This window comes from Tursiops truncatus, chromosome 1 (genome assembly GCF_011762595.2).
Source record: "Tursiops truncatus isolate mTurTru1 chromosome 1, mTurTru1.mat.Y, whole genome shotgun sequence".
In the NCBI taxonomy this organism is placed as follows: Eukaryota; Metazoa; Chordata; class Mammalia; order Artiodactyla; family Delphinidae; genus Tursiops; species Tursiops truncatus.
This window is the reverse complement of record NC_047034.1, coordinates 97,146,829-97,173,274: the sequence shown is the minus strand read 5'-3', so window position 1 is coordinate 97,173,274 and position 26,446 is coordinate 97,146,829. Positions and strand designations below refer to the sequence as shown.

At 36.1% G+C, this 26,446-nt stretch overlaps 1 protein-coding gene across 9 annotated transcripts in view; it reads left to right on the top strand.

The window, feature by feature from the left end:
* Positions 1-26,446, top strand: part of SNX7 (sorting nexin 7) — a 98,318-nt gene that overhangs the window by 34,949 nt on the left and 36,923 nt on the right. For 6 of the 9 annotated variants that reach the window (XR_012334406.1, XR_012334398.1, XM_033863077.2 and 3 more), the window contains exons 3-8: positions 1,424-1,471; positions 2,223-2,333; positions 2,674-2,838; positions 4,902-5,100; positions 9,683-9,882; positions 12,658-12,744. Coding sequence is in view for 7 of the 9 variants with exons in the window: in XM_033863077.2 (XP_033718968.1) it covers positions 1,424-1,471; positions 2,223-2,333; positions 2,674-2,838; positions 4,902-5,100; positions 9,683-9,882; positions 12,658-12,744 (810 nt within the window). In the remaining 2 variants the exon portion in view is untranslated. The remainder of the gene's footprint in view (positions 1-1,423; positions 1,472-2,222; positions 2,334-2,673; positions 2,839-4,901; positions 5,101-9,682; positions 9,883-12,657; positions 12,745-26,446) is intronic. The other 3 variants (XM_019920117.3, XM_019920116.2, XM_019920118.2) reach the window with 3 other exon arrangements.

The window sequence follows — 26,446 nt, the reverse complement described above, 5'->3', positions numbered from 1 at the left end:
TTCAGAGATTAGAGATTTGCCTTGACCTAGGACATGTAGGAGTAAGAACTCAGAGGTTTAATAAGGGTCTGTCCTCTCACATCCTCATCATGAAGACAAACTCATCAATGCCTGCCAGTATGTAATTGTGGGTTAAAGTGTATTCTTGATTCTGAGATTCATTTTCCCTCAAAAACAATTTTCTAAATCCTCCAATTTAGAGTAACTGTTTGCCCTTGACCAAAGGTCAGTATTTGTTAAATAAATGCATTTTGAGGTATAGATCACATGAGTCCATTAGTCCTAAACTTCAAGTATGCAAGCTCTTATGGTCAGACATGAAACACCATTTACAATTTACTTTCCATGGGAAACTGTATTCTAGATTAGAAGATAGAGATAAAACTTCCAAACAGTAGGAATAACAGCGTTTGATGATAAATTTCCAACTTAGAAAGAACTTGTGTTCTAAAAAGTTATTTTGGAGCAGAAATAATATATAACTTATAACTCTTTAGAAGCCCAATGAAGTCTTAGAGTAGGAAGAAAGAATGCACTGTCCTTAAGATTTGTACTTATCCTCTGTTTTCTTCTGTTATTGTAGTATGTTAGGGAACTCCTCTTTTAAGTCAGTGGCAGGGTGATGAGGACAGAATCAACCAATTATTTGACTTGATTTTATATCTTTCTGTTCCTGGAATTTATACAAGTTTCTTTTGTGTTTACTTGAAGTTTTGGGAATTCTTGAAGACATGTAAAGCTCTATCTTACTTTAACTTCCCAGTGTTTGAGTGTTTTTATTGTTAGTTATGCCATTTTATTTTCTTGGAAATGGGTAGTGAACCTATACGTATGTGCCAGGTATGAGGAGGTATCAGTAAGTGTTGTTTAATGAGTGACTCTAAACATGTTTTGTGTGCATATGTATGTATGCATGTTTATGTATTTGCATATATATATACACATACCAACTTGTATATATATTTGTTAAACTGTGTTTCTACTAGATTTAGTTTGCCTATTTTTACCATTTCCACAACTTGTACCATTTGGCATAATAGTTAGATTTTGTAGTGTTTTTTGAACATGTAGTTCCTTAGACTTCCGCATCTCATTTACCTCCACTTTTTCCCGCTAAAAAGGGAATGTTTTGCTAAGATATATTTTATGATATTCTAAACATTCATTTTAAAAGAATAAACTTTGTCAAGTATAGCTTTTGTGAGCCTTATTTTATAACAATTAAGATTGCATCTTATTTTGACTTGAACTGCTTAATTTTACAATTGTGTTCGTCTGTGTGGGTGATTGATATTTCTGGTGAATGTGAAATATGTAATGTGTTATTTATTCCATGTTTACTTCTCCAGGAAAATCTCAAACTTAATATTACTGTGTATAATTTTTTAAAAAATTATATAAATGACTTTTTTTCTTATGATAGGTGAGGGCGCATTATCTAAGCTATTTTTGTATCTGGCTTGGAATTCAGGTAATAGAAGTGAGGTTGGTATTTTACCCATGTTCTTCTTGTCATGTGTGTTGGAGTAGATTTTTAGTTTGTTAAGAACAGATATTTTAATGTATTTGCTTAGTTTTTAGGAGTTTAGGCATATAGCTCAGAATTCCTTGAGAAATGATAGGAAGATTTTCTTTTCACGTTAAATTTCCATTAATGACATTTTTAAAAAGCAGTAAAATCACTCTGTATAATGTTAGAATTTTCAAATACTAAAAGCAAATTTTATCAAAGCAATTCATTTGAGCAAATTCCAGGAAAACATTTTTTTCTCAGTTATGTTCAGGTTATTTTCCAAGTTGCAAAAATAGGACTTTCCTCAAATTCTGAATTCTGATCATCTTGAAAAATGAAATATATTTGAAACCTAAATTCAGAACACACTTTCTTGTTAGCAAGAAAGTCATGCCAAAGATAATAGTAGTTAAAATCTTGTGGAAGACAGATGGTTGCTCTAAGACAGATTTTTTTCAGTTTGGATTTTAAATTTGAGCATGATGTTTGCTTTCTTTCTGGGAATACTGGAAAGTTTGCTTTGTTTCATCTGCTACATGAATTGATGTCTGCAAAAAAAAAAAAAAAAGACAGGCTGACAAACACTGAATAATTAGAATTTGTTAGTTTTTCTTAGAGACCCATTTATTTCAGAATGTCTAAAATAACATTAGGCAAATGTCTTCTGTCTTATATTGCATGTGCTGTTATTTTCTCCTACTTTCTTCAGACGTCTCGTGGGGAATTTGACTCCAGTGAATTTGAAGTTAGGAGACGTTATCAAGATTTCCTTTGGTTGAAAGAAAGACTTGAAGAAGCACACCCCACTCTGATTATTCCAGTAAGTTTACATTTTTTTTTTCACAGAATAACTGCCATTTTGTCTTGTGAATCGTTAGAATGCCTAACACCCAATTTCAGACCTTTTAATTCAGTATAATTCATTTATCTTAGGAACATTTGTTTTTAAACTTTTCAATCTATGTACAGATTTGTTTTTTTAAAGTATTGTAATGTGTTAAGATTTTAGTGTTTGGCTCTAGCGTTGTGAATTTTGAAAAATTATTTTTATAAGAAATGATCACACGTTCAAATAATCTTCCAAAAAGAAAAAGTGTAGAATTCCTTATAATCCTGTGCCACATAATGTTCAGATACCTTTTTAAATTTTTTTGCCCTAGCCATTGCCAGAAAAGTTTATAGTGAAAGGAATGGTGGAACGCTTTAACGATGACTTCATTGAGACACGCAGGAAGGCATTGCATAAATTTTTGAACCGAATTGCTGATCATCCAACTCTAACATTTAATGAAGACTTTAAAGTTTTTCTTACTGCACAAGCTTGGGTAAAGGATTTTAATTTATACTCATATAATCCTTTAGTATCTATACGTGTAGTAGGTTGTATGCTTTCTCTTATTTACCTTTATAAATCAGGTAAGAGTGGCCTCGAATTAAGATATGTTTTTAAACATTGGAGAGAGATCCTTTAGATACAACCCTGTGTCAGGTCTACGTATAAACATTATGAAAATCTTGTACCTTTCTCACATATACATCCTCATATTTCTCTTGGTAGCTGAATTTTTTTTTTAATGCCTGGGTACTCCTTGCATATATTGCCAATACTGAAAATATATAAACATTTAAAAATTGACACTGTTTTGAGTAGTAATTGGTCAGGGCTTTTCAAGTTAGGATAAAAGATTTTATTAAATAGATGGATGGAGAGATAGGTAAATAATAGAATTTCCTTACTTTCCCTTCAATTACCTAATTGAAGGAGGTCTAATTTCTAATACAGAAACCTTATATATTCCTTTTCTTTTATTCTATGAAGATGTAACTCACCAAGAAAGATGACAGGTAGAACAACGGTCAGTATTAAATACTTACTGACCAGTGTTGAGTTTTCTATCTCTCGGTTGTTGCCAAAGTGATCGAAGCTAAAAAGTGATTCATCTCAATCTTGACGGTACTTGCTGTCTGGAAGCCCTATGTGACTTATGTGAGATGAATTTGTGGCCTGACTCCAGACCCTTAGAAGCTGTTAGAAACATTATCTGCAGTCAGCAGTTGCAGTAACAGCTTGCCCGTTGTGACTTGTGCCGTTTCTGATAATGTTTACTCTATCGAATGATGTGGTAGCACTCCTCGATAGACGTGTTGCCTGGTCAAGAATAGCATCTGTTATTATTTGCACACAAAATCATATTGACATGGAAATAAACAAGTTTATATATTATTTTGTGTAAGACCTTTAGGAAAGAAGATCTGGAGAAAGATAATATGTTATTTAATATTTGGGTAAATAATACATAATATTTTTATCTGTGGATTTGGTAGTCAGCATTGTTATAGATTTTGTGTGTGTGTGTATGTTACTCTTCATCTTTTATTTGATCTCAAACCTGTGTTTCAGTAAGTGCTACAACCATCCTCAGAATCCCTTGTCCTCCTTCTTGGTGTTCTTTTTTAGTATGCCATACTTCTGAAGGAATACTGTAGTGTATCCTTTTATAGCATTTCTACTTTGCAAGTCTGTAGCTGACCCTCCTAAGTTAACTAGAATTAGAAACAGCTAGTTATATATTTTATTAAAAATCTTTCTCCAAAGACAGTCAGCCAGTGGAGATAGTGACACAGTTTATCCAGTTAAGTTAGTTGCAGAGCTATGGTCAGGGAGTATCTGTTTACCAACTATTCTAGTGACTTTAAGTAGACAAAGCAGGTTAGTGCTTAGCAGTGAAGCCCCTAGAGTCAGACTGCTAGGGCTCCAATCCTTATCGAGTAATTCATTGCTCTTGGAACTTGAGCAAACCTTCCTTTGCTTCTATTTTCTTCTGTACAATGAGGATAATAATAGAACCTACTTCATAGTGTTATTGTGAGTTATGTATATAAGAATGCAGGTATAGTGCCTGCAACATTAAGCTCTTAATAAATGCTAGCTATTATTATAACTAAAGAATTAATGAAGTTTTCCAATTTTTTCCCAGGGAGTAGTTATAGTTAGACCCTAAGAAATCTTTTTCTCAATCATTTTTCTATTAAATTCCTGTTATAAAATATGGATTTCATCTCATATCATCCTTCTTATCTTCTCCAGTAATCTCCTTAAAGTGCGATTCCTTCTGTTAAACCTTGTTCTTTGAAAGATCCATGCTCTGAGGAAACATATTTTACATGAGCTCTTTGAAAAGGAATGTTATCAAGGAGACTGAGATTTAGAGAAAGAACTGTACCCTAAACTCATCTGCTTCAAATTAACGTGAAAAAAAAAAAAAAAGACGTATATGAAACATTTTTATTATCTTTATTTTATTCTTCTAATTAGATTTCTTTTTTGTTGTTGGGACTTGGAATATCATTGTCTGCTTCATCACGCATATTTTATTTTTTTGTCTAGGAACTCTCTTCTCACAAGAAGCAAGGGCCTGGATTACTCAGCAGGATGGGGCAGACGGTCAGAGCGGTTGCATTATCAATGAGAGGAGTTAAAAGCCGCCCCGAGGAGTTCATGGAAATGAATAACTTTATTGAAATATTTAGCCAGAAAATAAATTTGATAGATAAAATATCTCAGAGAATTTACAAGGAAGAAAGGGGTATGTAGAATCACTGAAATGTGATTTCAAAGTTGTTTGATTTCTGATGGATCTTTACATTTGCTGGTGTGGTAAGGCAACATCAACTTAGCATTTCTTTTTGGTCATTATTAGGATTTCTGTCTCTGCTGACAGTGCCTGTCTGTTATTGCATGCTGTTTACTTTATCTATTAGAGCCCTTAACATATTAATGAGTTGTTTTAAAATCCTGGTCTGATAATTCCAACATCTCTACCACATCTGGTTCTGATGCTTGCCCTCTCTTCAAATTGTGTTTTTTGCCTTTTAGTATGTCTTGTAATTTTTTTATTGGTAGCCGGACATGATGTACTCATAAAAGTAAACAGGCCTTTAGTAATGTGGTAGTGAGGTGTCGGGGAGAGGAAGTATTCTAGAGGCCTGTGATCAGGTCTCAGTCCTTTAGTGAGTCTGTGCCTCTGGACCGTGAGCTTCACAAAAGTTCAGGTTTTTTTCCTCCCGCCTCTTAGTTGGATCAGGATGACCAGAGTGGGCTCAAGTTGGGTATTTCCCTTCCAGGTCATTTAGGTTCTGATAATACCCCATCAGGTTATGCTCTGGTTAACTAGTTTCCCATGAGGGCAGGCCTTGTTAAGAAGGCTATTTCAAAATGGTTCATTTTGCCACCCCCTGCAGGAAGCAGAAGTAGTTTTTATCTGATATTTACTGTGTAAGCTTTTGGGGGTAAATCTCACAACATTGTGGGGTCCCCTTGTGACTGGGTTCCTCTGGAGTTTTTATTAACTCTTTGAATTGTCCACACTGAGCCTCCAGCAATTCATCATTGACAGTTTCAGTCTCCCTACCCCCCGGCACTGGTTGCAGAAGTGATTTCCCCTCTTGAGTCTCTGCTCCAGGAAGACAAGATTCCTTGTATCCATGTGTCTGTCTTTTCAGTCTTGCAGGCAGTGGTTTGTCCTGTGTCCTCCCCTCTCTCACAGATCCAAAAAAAAGTTGGCTTTTCAGTCTGCTCGGCAGTTTTCTTGTTAAGACCAGTGGCGACTTCCAAGCTCCTTACAGAGGAATCACACAACATTAAGTTAGAATTTCACCTTCAAAGTGTGGTTTATTCCCAGATCTATTGTGAAAATTTCTGATTCCTAAATGATTTTGAATGTAGTCCTGGCCGGTTTCCATTTGCTTTAATTAATCACTAGCTGTCTTGTTCTCATTTATAGATAATAGTGATAAAGAGCTTAATATTTTGGATGTAGTTGGTCTCAAATGTTCAACATGGGCTATAGTTTTAATCAAAGAAGGGATGTGTCAGGAAATAGGGTTTTCACAGTTTCTAGTGATTTTTGTATGGGGGGACAAGTACTCATTAGGCCTGTCCAACCAATGGCAGAGATTTATATATGGGAAAATAGGTCCTGTTTCCTATTTTCAAGTTAGAATTTATTCCATGATGGAACTTCCCTGGTGGTCTAGTGGCTAACACTCCACGCTCCCAATGCAGGGGTCCTGGGTTCAATCCCTGGTCAGGGAATCAGATCCCACATGCCGCAACTCAAGATTCCGCAACTAAAGATCCTGCATGCCGCAACTAAGACCCAATGCAGCCAAACAAATAAATAAATACTAAAAAATAATAATTTATTCCATTATGATTTTTTCTAATTCTATGAGTTTTTGCTAATTTTCTGATTGTATTTACCTACATTAAAAATAGATGACTAATTCAGAAAATATATTTCCTAATATAAACGGGTTTTAGAGATGAACTACTTAAAGTCCCTGCATTGATGGTTTATTTCTTTTTTTTTTTTTTTGATGGTTTATTTCTTTATTGTCCATGTCCCACATTAAACTGTAAGTTCCATCAGGACAAAAAGGGAAAAGGATTGATTTATTTCTGGTATCTAGATAGCGCCTAACACATTGTAGATGCTCAATTAAAATCTATTCAGTGATTGAAAAAATAAATGAATAAACATAAGATTTGGTGGTATGAAAATCTGCTTTATCAAGAATTGATTGGTTATTAAAAGAGATATAGAAAAAATTGTTATATCTGAGTGTGTATTGCCTTTTCTCTAACTTCCTTTCCTATGTATTGACTTGGTGAGGTCATTGTGGTGACTAAATATAGTTTAATAATTTGTTTTATGCCTCTTGGTCTGCCTTTGTATTTACCATTTGTCATTTTTTTTTAATGTCAAGAAGCCAGTTGTTTTAACTAGGTTCTGTGATTCCAATTCTATTAAGTAGATTCTTGATGCATAGTTAAGTTGTATAGCAATTCAAAGAGGCCCTTGGAAACTCTTGACACTTAAGATTTCTGTAGAATATCAATATGCTTTATATTTGCCAGCACAAGGGGCTAGTTTTAAAATCTTTGATATACTCTAATATTTGTGAAACGCTCAAAACGAAAAGTGGGTTTTGTGGTAGACTTTATAAATCTGAGCTCTCATTTTCAAGGAGTGAATGCACACTGGCCCAAACTTGAGGGATTTCTTGGTCTTTCGAATGTGAAGCCCACTTGTCAAGATTTCATTCAAAATGATAGATTTTTTTTTTTTTTGTAGTCCTGGGAGTCTAAGCTATATAGGGTGTTTCATTCATATTTAAATCATAAAGAATTTGATGATCACAACGAGTCATTTCTCTTATGATTTACTTTTATTCATTTTTTTTCTGTGATTTTGTTTTGTGTTCCCCAATTTATTAGGCAAATTTGTATTGACCACATGTTGTGCTGCTGCTTTGTGCTGAAGATTGAAGGAGGGTTAAGATAGTACCTGTCCTTGAGCTCACAGTTTAGTTGGGGAAACAGATATATTAATGGACAAATTACAGTGCAGCTCATTAAGTGTTTGCCTACAGATGCGATTTGAGTGCTGTATAAACACAGTTTTAGAATTTCAGGGAAGCTCTCTATATAAAAATAAATACTACACAGGGTTAATGACACACTTTGATATATACACAAATTGAGAAAAGAAATAAAGTAGAATATTTTCTAGAAATATTAGTTTAGTTTGGTGATTATTTAAAATAAAAGATAGGCCTAGATCAAGAGGATGCAATTTGGAAGGGCTCTAGTGGTCATTAAACCGAATATCTTCCTTAGGTGACAACTAATATTTCTGTTTTTTTTAATTTTTAAAGTCTTTTTTAGTTTACTTGATCATATAAACTTTTGAAATTTTAATAGTTTAGTAAAAAGTTTAATTTAGAGCAATATGACATATTTCAACTAAGCCCAGTGACTACTAAGATGATTAAATATAGAGAATTTAATTGTATTTATATGGATATTAAACCAAAAACACTCACTACTCATGCATTCTCTACCATAAAAAGCCGTCTGTCATAAAAAGTTGATAGTGTGAAAGCAAACATATAAAAGCATTCAGATTTTAAAATGAAATCCAAATTTTTGGATAAATTTTTGGCTTATCAAGCATTGAATAGTCTTTTGTTATTCATTCTTTCATTGATATGAAAATATATATTGAATATATTATGTATTAGGCTTTGAGATTAAAAAAATAATAAGACCCTGCCCAGTTGAGTCTTGGAGCATGTGGCCTAGGCGTGTGTGAGTTATGCAAGCAGTTATAATAAAGTGGGATAATAGAAGTATTAAATTATGATAGGCTTTAATAGAAGTATAAAATTATAATAGACTCATTGAGGACAAAGCATCTAAGAAGGCTTTGGAACAGAAACAGAAGAGATTTGTTTGTGTTAGGACTTAAAGGATTAGAAGTAGTTTGTTAGATGATAGAAATGGTAGAGGGCAAGACTAAAAGATACATGCATTGTTTAAGTTAGGAGAACTCATGAGATATTCATGAATGAGCGGTTATTTTGGCTTGAATTAAAATATCTTTGGGGGAGAATCTGAGGAGTTAGACCTGGAGAGGCAAGGTAGGGACTGATCATAAAGGACTTTCTAATTCAGCTAAGAAACTTCACTGTTCATATACTGTGACAAAAATTGAAAGAGGGAGAATTGTTAGAAGTTCCTTGCAGTAGTGCAGGTTAGAGATGCTGATGACAGTGGAAGTGCGGAGAGGTGGGTGGGTGGGTAGGTAAGTGGGTGGGTAAATGGATGGATGGTTAGATAGATAGAGATTTAGAAATATTGGAATTGCTGACTGGCTCTGTGCAGGTGTGAGTCTAGGGTCTAGGATGACCCCACATTTTTTGCTTAGATCTCTGGAAGCAATTACCATTAAGAGGATATGTAAACAGGATAAGAGGAAAAAGAAGACATGTTTTGTTTAGGTCACGTTGCCTATGAGGTATTCAGGTATAGTTTGTTTGGTAGGCAGAAGTCTGTGATAGATACAGTGATCGTATAATTTATCTCCCAAGCCAGGACACTTTTGAGAATGAAAAAGCATGTTACTGATTACACTTGGAAAGTTTTCATTCAAGGACCAGTTGAGCAGATTGGGATGACAGGTCAATTTAATGAAAGATGATATCCATATTCTTATGTTCATGTACAAGAACATGTGCACGATGAGAAAATAAGGTCCTTTCTTATTGTCTGTAATACAGGGATTTTGAAAACTCCTGTAAATTGAAGAACTTATTTTTTTTTAGAATATTTTGATGAAATGAAAGAATATGGCCCAATTCATATTCTGTGGTCAGCATCAGAAGAAGATCTGGCTGATACTCTAAAAGGTGTTGCCAGCTGCATTGACAGATGCTGTAAGGCCACTGAAAAACGGATGTCTGGACTCTCAGAGGCCCTGCTTCCTGTCGTACATGAGTATGTGCTTTATAGTGAAATGTTAATGGTAAGAACACCTAATTCTACTTCTGCCTTGGTTCCTGACCTGATTATATGCTTTATAAAGGCAGTTTCTATTTCTTTTTGTTCACCACTATCTTCCCATCCTAGAAGGATGCTTTGCGTGTAGATACTCGTAAATATTTGTTCACTGCATGAATGAATTGATGAGTGGAAGAATGTGTTAATAAAAGACAGGAATTTTCAACAGTAGCAACAACAGTTTATAAGATAGATTTGAAGCATCCTCAGTCAAGATTTACATAGGGAGTATGATTAGTTTTTCCAGCCTTTTAAAATTTTACTTTAAAATTTTTCAGCACTTGAGAAATTTCTTTCATGAAAGAGTTGCTTTCTTGCTTCTAGGTACATTTGATTTAGCAATATATTTAGTATCATTATGTAGAAAGTACTTGAGTAGGATCTTGATATTTGTTCTGTCTTCTGGGTGCCTCTGAAAAGAGATCCTTCAAATTAACATGTTTCTTTCACTATTTGAAAAGGCTTTTATTCCTCTTATATCAGAGTTTTGCATTTAACCTCCTCAGTTCAAGTTAAGGTTTCCAGATATTTTGAATTTAGCAATTCTGTCTGCAAAGCTAATGTTTTTCATCCAGTATTATTCTCTGCTCACAATACCTTGCACAGTTGAACTGATACCCTCAGCTTTCTGGTGTTGTAGGGTGACAGTGGGGGAAGGAGTCAGCTTGCATTCAGTTATAGTCCATTTTTTCTGCCATTTAGACTTGAATCCATGTCTGGTTTCTGTATTCATGTACTCTTGATATAGGAGGATTAAAAAATTTTTCTTACTTTGTCTTGTTAAGAAAAGTTCTCTTAGCCTTTCAGCATGATATCTGCCTCTTTCGTATTTATCATGTTTAGGTTTTCCTTTCACAGAATCATTAAATATTTTGTAGGTATTTCGGATTTCTGCTGTTACTTGACTTTGTTGTGATCCTCCCATAAACACACCCTCCCTGCTTCCCAAAGTCCTCTAATGTTTCACTGCTGAGGTGCTTCCTCCTTGCCTCCATCAATTTCCTTGGCTACATTCCATTGGTTTACTTCATTATTGATCTCTCTTGTGTGGCTGTTCAAAGAGATCTGATTTTTATCATTAAAAATATTATATTCTTTTCCCTTAATTAGATGTTTTGCTCTTTATGTCAGGATGGAAATTATGCAATTTAAATCCTGTATTATTAAAGGTGTGGAAAAATTATAATAGCAACCGGAATTGAATTATTTTATAGGTCCTCATTTGATTGCATTATTTTGTAGGTTCCTAGGGTATAATCAATAGCACTTATATATTGAAGTTGTGCTTCTGTTTTATATTGGAATATTTTCTTCAATGTGAGCTAAAATAATGAAAAATACATGCCTTGACTAAATTTGTGCAGTTTTTACTAGTTGTCTTCTGAAGTCACCTCTTACTTAAAATATTTCTATCTATATGAAGCACAATATTTCATATTTATGGAAACATACATAAAATTAATGGGACTAAATTATAGTATGTGTCATTTGGGTTAGAGAAAGGAAGGGGTTCCTGACATTAATGGCCATTAAACATTGAAGTAAATATAAAAGAATTTGTGATAATTAGTTGAATTTTCTATTCATTTCTTTGAAAACAAGAGAAATGTTAATCTCTTTTGAACGTTTTAAGATTGATTCCACCAGGCACAAAACCAGGGTGAGTCATTTTCAGGATGATTTTTATCCTTAATGCCTCTCAATATTCTCTCAAATACTATAGAGCCAGCTTATCTGGTTCCATTTAACTGATTTGTGGTTAAGGTTCTTCCCTTCCTCTGAAAATACCCAAAAGACCTGTACTTCACTAAGGCCCTTCTCTTGTATGTCCTGCAACTCTGCTCTCCCTGGCTGAACTGTTTGCTTACCCAGAGTTAGTTTTATTTTTGCCTTGAACTGTTTAGGACATTTGTGTTCATTTTTACAGTTTCATTATTTAATTAATACTATGGAAACCAGTGAAAGATGAGTACAAATAAAAAGAATCTGGGTGTCTACAAAGACTGTCTTGGAAGAAAAGTTAGTCACCAAGGGAAAGACATTGAAAAAGACTAGAAAACATTATAAAAGATGTAGATGAATTCTGCACTCAAATTCCTTCACCAGGGTGTATTGACTGAAACGTGAAATCATGGTTATTCAAGAAAACAAGATGGAACTCCTCTCAGTCAGAGCAGACGCCATGCTTTCTCCTCAGTCTTGGCTAATCGGTTAATACTTACATATTTTAAGCTAAAATAAAATCTTAAGATGTGAATGCACACTTCAATTTTGATTCCCCACTGTAATTGACTTTGATTAACTATGCCTTTGGAGTCCAATAAGAGGGCTGATTGTAGATACTTTCAGATGTGTAGCCCATGTGCCCTCCCAACTGCAACCAGTTTACACCATAGCACGTATTTTCAGTGCTCCTATTGACTTTTTTAGTTCTTTGCTCTTTTTGAAGAACTGTACCTGCCTAGAGTGCACCATCAAAACATGTCTTTTGTACATAAAGTACTTAAACCAGTAAGGTGTACATTGGGAAAACTAATAAAAGATTATGAAAAAGTTTCCTTTAAATACTTGCTATCAGTTTAGCTTTTAGAGATTAATTTTTTTTTTAAGTCATTACACCCCTAGATGACTGATGGCCTGGGGAAGAGATGGTATTTATATTCTCAAATGTATATTTTTGTTATACAAAGATTATTAAAACTAAGTACAACCTGTTTCATTCCTGTGTTTTAATATGAAGGGTGTCATGAAAAGAAGAGATCAAATACAGGCAGAACTGGATTCCAAAGTTGAAGCTTTGACCTCTAAAAAGGCAGATACTGATCTGGTAAGTTTTTAAATTTCTTGTTATAATCACGTAGAATTGATTGTCTAAAATTTGTATTAGCTCCATTACATGCTTTTTTTTAAGCATTCAGTAAATGATACTAAAATTTCTTCCAAAAATCGATTATACATTGAGTACCAGGTGAGTCTGTAAGCTTACGATGCTTTTCTGCCTTTCTGTCTTATATTTTTTCTTACAATGAGTAAAGTATGAAGTTAATTTCTTTTAAATTAGAGTGCTTGAATTCAGAAAGTATGGAAAAAAGTACCTAACATTGTTCCAGAAGGTTAGTAAGTACTCAGTAAATAAATCTACTTTTTACTAGTTTTATAAGAAATTTGTACAAGGTAAGTTGGTGTTCCTATACATATTTTTCTGGTTATTGTAAAAATCTTTACAAAGGAGGTATCTTCGTTTTCAAGTTTAATCCTTTTCTTAAAATACTTTTTTCATGGAAATTTTCAAACATAAAAAGTGATCTAATAATATAATGAACTCATTTACCCACCACTGGGCTTCATTAATTCCCAACATTTTGCCCAGTTTTTTTCACCTGGCTATTTCTCACTTTTTTTTTTTTTCTGAAGTACTCTAAAGCAAATTTCAGACATTATATTTTCACGCACAATAGTTTAGCATTTATATTTTCTTGTCTTTGCATGTTGTCATGATACTATCAGATCAGAATTGTTATCGTTTTAAAACAGAGGAAGAGACTTGAAACATAGAGTAACTTGCCCAAATTTATATAGTTCTTGAAACAGAAGGAGGACTGGAGGTAAGAGTATCACTTGCCTCCCTCAGACCATGCTGCCTCTCAGAGAGCAAGTATAAAAGTTGGAGAAATCACTCATTACTTTGTTAACTTTTATTACATTTTCTATGAAAGAGACTTTCCTAATTTTATTTTTAATTTAAGGGTTTAGAGTACACTTACATCAGGTGAATGGGGGAGTCCTCGAAACACCCCCCCAGCCCCCAACCCCCCCGCCCCCCATTAATCCATAGTATTATTGCTGCCCATCCCAACTTGGCTTGGGAGCTAACCTCCCTCCTCCCTTCTTTAATTTTCTCTCTAGCTTTAATAATTTTCTAACACAAAAGATGAAATTCTTACTGGTTTTCTTTGTATTATCTTTCTCTTTCTCTCCCTGTCCATAATCTAAATACCTTGAGGGTAGGAATTTTTTAATTGTTTCCTGAAGTATTCTCAGCCCAGAGAACAGTGCCTGGTACATGGTGGTCACTCAATAAATATTGTGAATGAATGAAACTTGCAGTGATTGCTTGGCTTCATAAAAACATATTGAACATTTGAAGCAATAAGTCTCTACAAAATCAGACTTTGTGTAAAATGTTGAGATTTCACTAAAACGTGATTATGAATTATCCTCACCTTTCTTAACTATGCTTATTTTTCAAACTCAAATTTATTCTCCTGCATGGAGTGTGAGCGGGGAGTGGTGGGCTGCTGTGGACAGAGTAGGAGAATGGAATCTGTGAGAGAGACTAACAGAAAATGTAGAACAAGTGGAACTAGTGGTCGAGGGGGAGCTCTTGCTTTTACCTCAAGATGAGGAGAAAAAAGAGGAAATCCAAGATTAACCTTCTCAATACAGTAAGGGATAAATATATATACACATTTATATATATTATATTTATATAATATATATACACACACATATATGTACATATATATTTTTTAATTTAAAAAGTCAACTGGAATGAACAGAGATGGGTGAGCACATGTACAACAATTATAATTGTATCATTGTAACTGTAGAATGTTTTTATTTGTTAAATAATTTCTAAAGATATTTAAATTTGTGGGATATTGAAATTTGTGATTAGATAAAATATTGCCCTTGACTAAATACTAGGAAAAGTACAGTATTTTAAAGTTTCAGGAGAATAGTAAAATGGCTTGAAAACCAAGCATCTGTTCAGAATGGCTTATATTCGTATTTTAAATTGAAAGGAAGAGTAGTTGGGATTGTTCCAACCACAAAAACACAGGAAAAAATAGTTTAGGCCCAAATATGGCTAGGCTTTCCCAACTCAACTAAAAAACACATTTTTTCTTTTCATTTGACTTGCAAATATTTTGTCTTTTGCTCTATAAAAATTTCCTTGATATCTCATTATAACCTGATGATCCATCTGTATTTTGGATTTCATTTTGTGTGTGTGTGTGTGTGTGTGTGTGTGTGTGTGAGTGTGAGACATGTCCACTATAAAGTATTTTTTACCTAGTTAGCTGCTATGTTGTAAGATTGGAGAAATTTGAAACTTTAATTATCTGCATTATATTCTGTAAGATAATTTTTATTAAGGTTTGAAACAGAGAAAGTATTTTTTTGTTACCCATCAAAAACAGATCCTAAAATGCATAGGAACTAATTTAATGATTTGTGAATGGTACCATTTACATTTTCAAGCAGTTTATTTGATTACAGACCTCACTTCCAAATACCTGTGTGTTACGATGATATCTTTGGGAGCAACCTTCCAGGGTTACTCTCAAAATGAACCTGCTCTGATTGGTTGCAGAACAACTGAAGGGAAGTTGCTTAGAAATATGCAGGATAGGGTCACCATGGAAACGTGCCCTTGTGAGGTCCTTAAAAGGAGCCCTCCTTTGCAGTCACCATGGAGACCCTGGCAGAGAACTGAATAGAGCAATCTAGCCTGGTTGTTTACCATGGCAACTCAAGCAGGGCACTTTGGAGACAACCCTGGGGCCATTTCTATGGAGACCTGCTGGGGCTACCTTCAGAAGCTCCATCAAAGTCACCTTTGGGTGGGAAGTTATATGCAAACTGGGCAAAGCAACTCATAATGCAAAGGTCAGTGAAATGAAGCCCTACCAAGAAGGGCAAACACTAGTGTAGTTATAATTATTGGGTAGAAGTAGAGCACTGATGTAACATTCCGGAGGTCATGTTAGACATATCAGGTGATCTTTATCAGGTGGGGTACGTGGCATGCAAATACAAGGCTCTTGTCTTTTACCGTGCCTGTAACTTTGTATATGCTGTAAATTGGCAATTATGACATTATTATTACTTTTTTCTTATCACACAAACATGCCCACAAAAATTATGTGTTTTCCTGCAAAGGAAAATAATGTTTTATAGCGAATTCCTTGATTTATTATCTGGGTAGCTGTAAAGTGGCTGCTTCTTAGAGTTTGTGGTTTGTACTTCTTATCTCACAACAATAAAATCAATTGTTTCGAAGTGACCTAAACTCAGTAAAGACTTGTAGAATACTCATTTGAAGGTCAGTTCAGCTGTTGATTTAGAGTTTTGTCATTTAGGCTTTGGAATTAGATAGACCTGGGATCAAATCTTAGCTTATCTGTTTATTAAGTCTTAAGGCACATTTCCTAACATTTTTTTTTTTTATTGCGGTACGCGGACCCCTTACTGTTGTGGCCTCTCCCATTGCGGAGCACAGGCTCCGGACGCGCAGGCTCAGTGGCCATGGCCCACGGGCCCAGCCTCTCCGCGGCATGTGGGATCCTCCCGGACCGGGGCACGAACCCGTGTCCCCTGCATCGGCAGGCGGACCCTCAACCACTGCGCCACCAGGGAAGCCCTTCCTAACATTTTTAAGCCTCATTTTATCATGTATAAAGGGGGACATTGTTAGTACCTTTCTAATAGGCTTGTTTAAGGATCAAATGATACAATGCAAGTCAATTATTTGTATCATAGAAAGCACTCAGTGGTTGTTAGCTGTTGTTATTTTGATGGCTTTACAGAAGTAATACTTGAGATGGGTCCTGTAGAATGAGTAAGTAATTGTTCCTTGAAGACTAGTGAGTGGATATTATGAAAAGTAGTAAAGGCTCAAAAAAGTGTGCTAAACTGAGAAACCCTGTTTGATGTGTAGAGAGCAGGGTACAGGAGAATTGAGGGATGTGGCTCTAAAGATGGGCCGCAGTCAGATGGGAAAGGAGTCTTAATTGTCAGGATGAGGAATATGGGCTTTTTTCTTTGGACTGTGTGGATTCAGCGAGAGCCTGAACTGAAGAGGTGGTAGTGGAGTTGCAGAGAAGAGAAATTTGAGAGAGACGTAGGTGGAAGATAGAATCTGAAGCACTTAAAGAATGAGGGTGGCCCTTGTTTCAAGTTCTTAGTGACCCTTGACATTTCTAGATTGTAAGGAAAGCAGATTGTGGCTTTACAAATTGAACTATAGCATATAAGAGGAAGAAGAAAATTGGAGATGTGCAACTTTATGTCATGATGAGATGGCATTTAAGGTAGAAGTATTCAACGAAAACCTTTTAACAAATGTTTTTAGGTACCTAACATATAAAAGACGCTATTCTAAGCACTAAGGAGACAGTGGTCAAGAAAGGCCCTCATGAGTCTTATATTCTAGTGATAGAGACTGTAAGCAACAACTGAAATTTATAGTGTATTGTCATATAGTGATAAGTGTGGAGAAGAGGTAGTGTTGGGGAGCAATGCAATTTAAAATTAGGGGTTAGGAAAGGTCTTACCGAGAAGATGATTATGTAAAACCCAAAAAAGGTGAGGTCTTGAACTACATGAATACCCGGCAGAAGAAATTTCAGGCAGTGGGGACAGTAAGTGCAAAGTGGAAGTATGCCTGCATGTTTCACGAAAAGCAAGGAGACCAGTGTTGCTGGAATGGAATGAGGAAGCAGAAGAGTTGTGGGAAATGAGGTCGGAGAGGTCGCCAGGGGTCAGATCACGTAGAGCCTTATAAGATTTGGTCTCAGCGAGATAGGAAGACGACAGTTGAACAGAGGAGTGACATGTTCAGAATTGTTCTAAATCAATTACTCTGCTTGGGAAGGACAAAATATAATGTCTATGTGGAGTGTGTATGGACTGGGAGAAGGCCAGAGCTGGAGACTAGCTCTTCCAACCCCAGTGAGACATCATAGTTTGGACCGGGGCAGAAGTGGTGTGGAGTGGTCAGATTCTGAGGATATTTTGAAGACAGAGAGCTGTTTGCTATTTGGTGGACTATGAATTGTGAGTGAACAAGGATTATACCAAGATTTTTGAACTGAGCAACTGGAAGTTAAGTGTTGGCATTGAGATGGCAAAGACTTTGGGAAGAACAGGTTTGGGAAGAACATGGAGAAGGTGAAGAAATCAGATTTGAATGTATAATGTTGATGTGCCCATCAGATACCCAAGTGAGGTGTTGAGTAGGGAGTCACATATGAAAATGAACATAAAAATCCAGAGGTCAGGGAAGGGATCCAGCCGGAGATATATATGTGGGAGTTGTTAGCAGATAGGTTGTATTTAAAGCCATGACATTTGTTGAGGTCACTAAAGGATGAAAAAAAGAGGTCCCAGGACAATAGGACTGAGCCTTGGCATATTCCACCAATAAAAATCTAAGAAGGGATGGCTAGTGAGGAGAAGGAAAGAGTATTTATATAGCTTCGGCTGGTGGTAAATAATTGGACCAATAAGATGAACTAAACTGATTTATTTAGGGTCATTCAAATTTTTTAACCACCTCTCCATTTATGAGGTATTTATAAAAACAGCTTGATACAGAATAATTAAGGCAACTGTAGATAATAAAACATTTTAAGAGAGATTGAGCATTAGATGCTCTGATAAAGAAGAGATTCAATAAAGTAGATATTCAAAGTAAGGAATTTTCTGTCTGTGGAGATGAAGGTATAACAATAACAGATTTTGAGGAAAACTCAGATACTTGGAGGAACTTGTAGTTTTTGCAGTTTAGTTATAAGTTTTCAGAGTCAGAGCTTCTGTTTGAAAATGCTTATTCACTTCACTGTTTAACTGTAAGATAAATAAAGTTCATCTGTGGTGCTAAATAATGCTGCATATCCATTTTATTTGTATTTTTATTTTTGAATGGATGATTTATAGTTTGCCACTCAAAGCAGCATTCAAATATAAATGAATATGAATACATTTGACATTTAGCAATATGTGCATGGAATCTGAGAGCTGGATCTAGATATAATGCCATAGCTGTTCAACAGTATATTTATGGGAACAAAAATAAAAAATGCATTTTCATAAGATCATTATAGTCTGGATTTGCATATAGCCACATTCAGAAGATACAAACAGATACCAAATTTATTTAATCTGGTCCTTGCTCTGTGTGAGTTGCTATTTTTGAACCAGTTTTTTACTCCCATCCTCAAATTGTGGTTATTAATCTTCAAATGTTCTTGATAGTGTACTAAATGATGTATAGAGCAAGAGTGCCTTCTCTTTAAGCTTTAAAGAAATGATAATATTGACATAGCTTTTTTGTGTGTGGTGGCAGCAGAGGTTGGCTCTGCGTTTTCTCAGATATTTGTTGTCTCACCTCTCCCCTTTTTAACAAATTTATTCCTTTCTATGTGCCTCATTTTCTAGTATCTGTTTTTATTTCTCTGCTTCTTTTTTGCCTGTTTGCATCTATATGTATTTCTCACACACACAGATACACACATGTACATATACACACACTCACACAGCAGTGAAGGACATGCTGCTATCCAGTGGAAGGAGAAAGGACTTTCTTCTTGTATGTTTCCTTTTATCAGTTTATCTTAGAAGGTATCAGCAGACTTCTCCTCACATCTCATTGGCCAGAGTCCTGAAAAGTTCATGGATCAAGCCAGTTGCTTGGAGTGGGAATGGGACCATCAGAATGGACTTGGATCAGCTACAAACTGCCTTCTGATGCAAATACCTAAAAAAACTGGAGTTCTTTCATGTAGTAAGAAGGAGAGTGGGGAATGGATTTTGGGTAAACAGCTAATAAATATGTGCCTCACATACACAGTGTACCTGTGTATTGGAGCTGTAGACACAACACTGGGTGGGGATCTGGGTGAATGAGTGACGCTTAATCAACAAAGCCCTCAGCAGCCTCTCGTCCCAGAACAAAGATCCAGGCGGTGCCTAGCATTCCTCTCCCTCCGTACCGTCACAGTCAGACCTCTCATTCAGGGCATCATTCATTCAGGTGGTTGGAAAAAAGATCCATGTGCTGCTATTTATATAAACTTGTAAAGGATGATATTTGATTAAATAGCAAAAAATCGTGTCTACCTTATGAATAAGTCTGTTGAGCCTGGGGTGTTTATTTTTATTTTTTTTTGTGGGGAGAGGTCTTTATTTGGGATTTTACCAGGCTACTTTTTCCCTCTGTTATTTGTCTCATGGCATTGCAAGTAGAGCAGTATCTGAAAAGTATTTAATATAAGGTCTTAAACCCAATTGCAGAGTTGCATGTAATTTCAGCTACAGTATTGTGTGCCTTTGTAGTTTGGGACAAGTTACTTACATTCTCTTTGCTTTAGTTTCCTCAACTATAAAAGTTGTGGGTAATATCTTCCTTAGAGTGTTGTTAAATCAGCCTATGAAAACTCTTAGCGCAGTACCTAACCAGTGTTAGATTGTAAATATTTTGTATTTGAAGTATATATTGGATGTCTCATTTTTCTAGATTAAGGTTTGGAAATGATAACTGTAATCCTGCTTGTTAGACTTTCACATTGTTAAAAAAAAAAAAAAAGAGGCATCAATTATCTTGAGTTGACTAGTGACCACTCCCACTTGCCCCACCTGGTCACTTTAGGCAATTGAATAGATAATTTAAAATGTATATGAATTTATACTGACTCTTAAAAAGTTATGTTTTGGGGCTTCCCTGGTGGCGCAGTGGTTGAGAGTCCGCCTGCTGATGCAGGGGACACGGGTTCGTGCCCTGGGCTGGGAAGATCCCACATGCCGCGGAGCGGCTGGGCCCGTGAGCCATGGCCGCTGAGCCTGCGCTCCGCAACGGGAGAGGCCACAACAGTGAGAGGCCCACGTACCGGAAAAAAAAAAAAAAAAAAAAAGTTATGTTTTGGACTCTAAACAATTATTTTAACTAAACAATGCTTGGTATTGTACCATTGATTTTGTTATAAGGGACATTTTAAGGAAGAGAACCATAAATCCCTTATGATAAGCATCAACTGCACAGACTACATTCTGGTTTTCCTTTATGAGGACCCCTGAGAAAAGTTTCATTTATGTCTCAGCACCAACAATGGGATTTAATTTCTCCTGAGCCGTTAGCTTGTTTCCAGCGTGTACACATCTTGGGTTTTATACCTGTTCCTATCCCACTCTTTATCCACTCTTTACATTAGTTTCTAGACAGTTGAGAACCCCAATTCTGATCCACTTCTATCTGGCAAATGTCTTTTATGTGTCAAACTCACCCCTGGCTTTACCTTGTTATTCCCCTATTCTTATTTTCCTTTGTGCTAATGTCTTTATCCACTTAATACCTTTAAACTAGTTGTAGAGTATAATTTTGGAAACCATCTTAAATCTAATATGGAACAAGGAACAAATTAATAAATGACTAGAGGTAAAATATTCCAAAAATTTCAAAGATCAGCACATTTTTTTATAATGTATTTTTGACACAAAAAACGTGTTTTTTAGTTATTTCTTTCGGAATCCTCCAAGGCCAGCATATCTGATGTGAGCACAAACTTGAACACCAAATTACTCGTGTTAACTGTTACCCAGAAAATTAGTCAGGAGGTGTTTGCGGGTGAGGTGAAAAAAATTGTACTACTTCCAAAATTTTTACCCGTGAAATTTGCTTGGGGAAGTTACTGCATATTAAGGCTTACTGATTTGAAAAAGGAACACATAAACTTACAGTCCTGATGAATAAGGGCTGTGTACGTTTGTGGTGGATGAGGGTGGACAGGGGCAGGGGGGAGACAATGAAATACTGAAGAAAAGAGGCAGTGTAACATCGGTGTAGGTGATTTTCTAAGGGAAGATTGTAAGCTCTGTGTCTTTCTCTAGGAACATTTTTTCCCCACTGTCTTGACTGCAACAGAAAAAGTAACAGATGGTTAAGTAAAAGGGGTAGTTTAAAATTCCAGTCATTTCTTCTCAGGATTTAAGAAATTCTACTTATAGTGTCCTTGTGGATTTGTGGTTTGGTTTGTGGAGCTCTGCCTACCATAGATATAATAGTTTAAACAGCTTTCCCGTATAGAAACTCAAAATAGATTCAATTTCCTTTTAATTTAGACTTTTCGTTAATAAGAAATGTGTCCTAAGGGTCTGTCTTACATATCTCTTTCACTCCTGGCCCTGCCTGGGCACTCAATAAATACATGATTATGCTTAGAGCAGGAACACGCTGGGAGTCTGAAGCCTGGAGAGGGCTTTGATTCACTTTTACTTAACTTGTGACCTTAATCAGACATATTAAGTATTCTTTATCCACGAACAGGCAGAAATAATGCTTACTCTGAAGAAACTTTTTTTGAAGATGAATTAATGTTTATAAATCTAGAGCTTGTGTCAGTAAAAATTTTGGTAAGTTAGAAGAAGAAAGTATAAAAGGCTAATATATTGGAAAACATGTAATGGTATCATAAAACGTTATTTAAAGTATGAATCGTTTTTAAATAGTACTTCTAAAAATAAAAAAATTATATTTCTACAAAGAACAGAACCAGTAGTTTTTCTTCTAGTACAGTGCCATATCACCAAATTAATTGCATTTTGATTTATTATATTTCTGGGTTTTGGAGAGTAAACTTTTTCTCTCTACTAAAGCTTAGTCAATAGCGGAGCAGACTTAAGGGGAAATGCCCCAATCAAAGCTCCGTTCAACTTTCAAAGAGGTTCTAGACCCAAACTAGTGCTTTCCTTTCTGAAGCACAGTTGGCATCTGTATAGTACCTGTTGTATGCCAGGCACTGTTTTAATAATTTACGTTTACTATCCAATGAATAATACTACACGTTAGGCATACTTTATTCCCACTTTTGTAGATAAGAAAATTGAGGCCTAGCTTGTCAGTCAGCCAAGAGTTATGAGTTCCCTCCCCATCTAAGCACTTCATGGTGGGGACACTGCAGTGACCAAGACTGACATAGCCCCTGTCCCCAAGGAAATTATGGTCTAGTGTGTGTGTGTGGTGGGGGGGGGATACTGAAAATAAAGGAAAAAAATAATAAATGACTCTGATAATTTTAGATAGTGCTTAGTGCTATGAAGAAAATAAAACAGGGTAATGTGATGGAGAACACCGGGAGGGGAAGAGAAGGCCTTTCTGAGGAGGTGACATTGAGAGGAGAGCTGAGTGCTGATAGGCAGCAGTCATTCCCAAATCTGGCACAAGTGTTCTAAGAAGAATCCGTGCAAAACTCTGAAATGGGAATTAGCTTCCTGTGTTCCAGGAGCTTTAGTTATATCTGGTGTAGCTAGAGTATAGGGAATGAAGTACCCCTTTATTAGCAGCTGGGGCGTGAGGACTGAGCAAGCAGATGAGAACATGTAGGCCATGGGTTCCATCCTAGTTGCTGTGGGGAGCTACTGAAGAGTTCAAGCACGGAAGAATTCTGATTTGGTATATTATAGGCTTAAAAAATTTTTTTTTTAATCTTGAAGTGACAAATCTATAGAAAAGTTGCAAGTACAACTTAAAAATCTTTTTTTTTCCTTGAACCATTGGAAAGTAAACTGCAAACCTTATGCTCATGACCCCTTAAAGGTGTATGTTTCCTACAAACAAGGACATTCTCCTATATAACCATAATACAACTATCAGTATCAATCAGTTATCATTGAAACAATACTATTATCTAACACACAGACCCCTGAATGATTTTGCCAGTGATCTGTAATGTTCTTGACAATGGTTAGATGTCTCCTTCAGTCTAGAATAGTTTTTCATCTTTCCTTGACTTTTATGACCATTACACTGAAGATTGCAGGCCAAATATTGTGTAGAATACCTCCAATATTAACTTGTTTGATACTTCCTTATGATTAGATTTAAACTGTCAATCTTTGACAGGAATATTACTCAAGTGATGCTGCAATCTACCTGTTAGATAGCACATGATTTTTATTTGTCCCATTAACAATATACTCTTTGATCTCACTCGATTAAGGTGATGTCTGCCAAGCTTCTCCACTGTAAAATCACTCCTTTCCCTTTGTAATTAAAAAACATTTTGTGGGGAGCTACTCTGAGACTATAATTATATCATTCCTTACCTTACTTTAAACTTTATTTATTTATTTATTTTTTTGCGGTACGCGGGCCTCTCACTGTTGTAGCCTCCCCTGTTGCAGAGCACAGGCTCCGGACGCGCAGGCTCTGCGGCATGTGGGATCTTCCCGGACCGGGCCACAAACCCGTGTCCCCTGCATCGGCAGGCGGACTCTCAACCACTGCGCCACCAGGGAAGCCCTAAACTTTAAATTGATTTGTGTATGTGTGTGTGTGTGTGTGTGTGTGTGCGTGTGTGTGTGCGCGTGCGTGCGCGCGTGCGCTTTTCTATTTTAGTCAGTGTGTTTTAGTCCATTACTATCACTATGTATTTTGATACACAAATTGCCTCCAATTTGGCTAGTAGGACCATCTTCAAGCTGTCTTTTTTTCCCTCCTTTTAACATGTTCCCATCATTCTTTACTTCTTTCTGGTACAACAAGACTTTCTAGGCTCTTCTTGTACTTTTCTTGCTCCAGCCCCAGAATCAGCCATTTTCCTAACAAGCCCTGGTTAGTTTTAGTGGAAAAAATTATGTTTAGAATATAGTATCTTGGCATTAGATATGTTCATTGCTATTTAGGTAACATTATTCCAAGATCTGAGTGGACATAGACAGGAAACATATCTATGGATATATAGATAGGAATATAATGTATAATCACACATTTTTATATCTATATTGATTTGTCTGTTTATAAATATTAAAAATAACAATTTCATACCAATGCCTACAACTTAAATCCAATATCATGAGGGTTCATTCTAGTTTTCTTTCTTTCAATATTTGTGGTTCTCTTTCTGACAGTGAGAAACAGGCTCCCATTATCCTTTACATATCTATTTATTTGATTGATTCCCTGTTTGCAAACAATCTTGCATAGCTCAAGAGCTCATAGCTCTTTCCTAAGTGGAGGTACTCCTCACCCCACGCAAGTTTCCACACCCTGCACTGGACCACACCCATGCAAGAGTATCCTCTTTACCACTCTAGGAGTCTGTTTTCCGTGCTAGCCTCAGCTCCCCCATGCTGCCCACACGCAATACACACCCTTCTCACCCTGCTTGTGCTGTTACTTCCCATTCTGGACCACTCTTTGCAGGGAAGACCTCATCATCTTGCTAATGCCTTCATATCCTGCTCTGGGCCACCATGACTTTGCCTTCCTTCCTCCACCAGAATGGACACCAGCCTTGCTCTGCATTACCAAAGAAGCTTTAGGACTGAATTGTTCAAGAAGAGAAAGGGAAAAGGAAGAATTGACAGTTGTTTTCATGTGCTCACTCTGTTTCCTGCATGGGAAACAAAAAGACTGTTGAGTCCAGTGCAGTAGGAAGGAGATGATGATGGCATAAACTAAGGTGGTAGTAGTGGAGATTTTGATAAGAAAGATTAAGTGATTTGTCCACAGTTATACAGTTAGTTCAATAGTAGAACCAGAACTATAACCTGGCACTATACTCCCTGGTCTCTTACCCTTTTTTTCTTTTCCTGATAGGTGGGTTTGAAGTCTAGAAGGGTGTGAGACTTCGAAGATAAATAACAATTATATTCTACTAAGATCAAAACAAAAAAGGAATTTTAAGAATTTAGTGTTTTTTTTTCAATCGCTTCCAAATATATATATATTTAGAACTCACAGTAAATTGGGAATTGCAACTTGGAAACACTTTAGAACATGTAGAGTTGTGATCTGGGAAAGTTGAAATTCTTTTTGCCTTCTTTCAAGGAATTCCTATATAGAATTTTATTTTAACCAGATCAGTATGTTATGCTAAAACTGATGATGATGATAATAATGACAGCTAACATTCTTTAAGCACTTACCATGTGCCAGGCAGAGTTCTAAATGCTCTACGTGTATTGTCTCATTTAAGTCCCACACAATACAGTGAGGTAGGTACTATAATTTTCTTCATTTTACGAATGTGAAAACTGAGGTACAGAGAAATAAAAGTTACTGGCTCAATATTGCACATGTAGAGGTTGTCGAAGCAGGACTCCAGAAATCGTGCCAGTAACTTAAAAACTGTATTCTAGGGTGACATCTGAAAAGATACATATCAACGTGCTTCATATGACTGATACCGATCAGTTAGAGTTGGCACGCATGATAAATTCTTTTTGCCATTCCTGCCACAGAACATTATTGGTGATTTGAAATATTCTGTGACAGTGAACTGGCAGTTTTAATAGTATGAATTTTAGAGTAAATTGACCTGCCTTGCTTATCTCTCAGTAAAAAAGAAAATGTGAAATGAATTAAGGAGGCATGATGTGTGTCAGTAGTTCTCAGTAGCTGTGTGGCTGGGGAAGAGGGGAAGAATTTTTTGAAAATGCACCTGGTGATCACCAGGTGCATTTTCAAAATAAGCTACAAACTTGCAGAGGTTCTGTGCTTCCCAGGAGGCAGGTTCTGTTGCTGCTGGCACCCTCTGATGTAGAAGCTTTTAATCTAAAATGAGTAAGAGAAAGGACAAAGAAATGCATTCAGAACAAATCTTTAATGCATTAAAAGATCTGTCACAGACCCTCACACCAGGAAAATGCTGGACACATCCTGCATATTCCATTAATGAGGATATGAAAGGCGCATGCACATATGCCAGGTGTGGTCATCACTGTCACATGTAGAAATGCAAATGTAA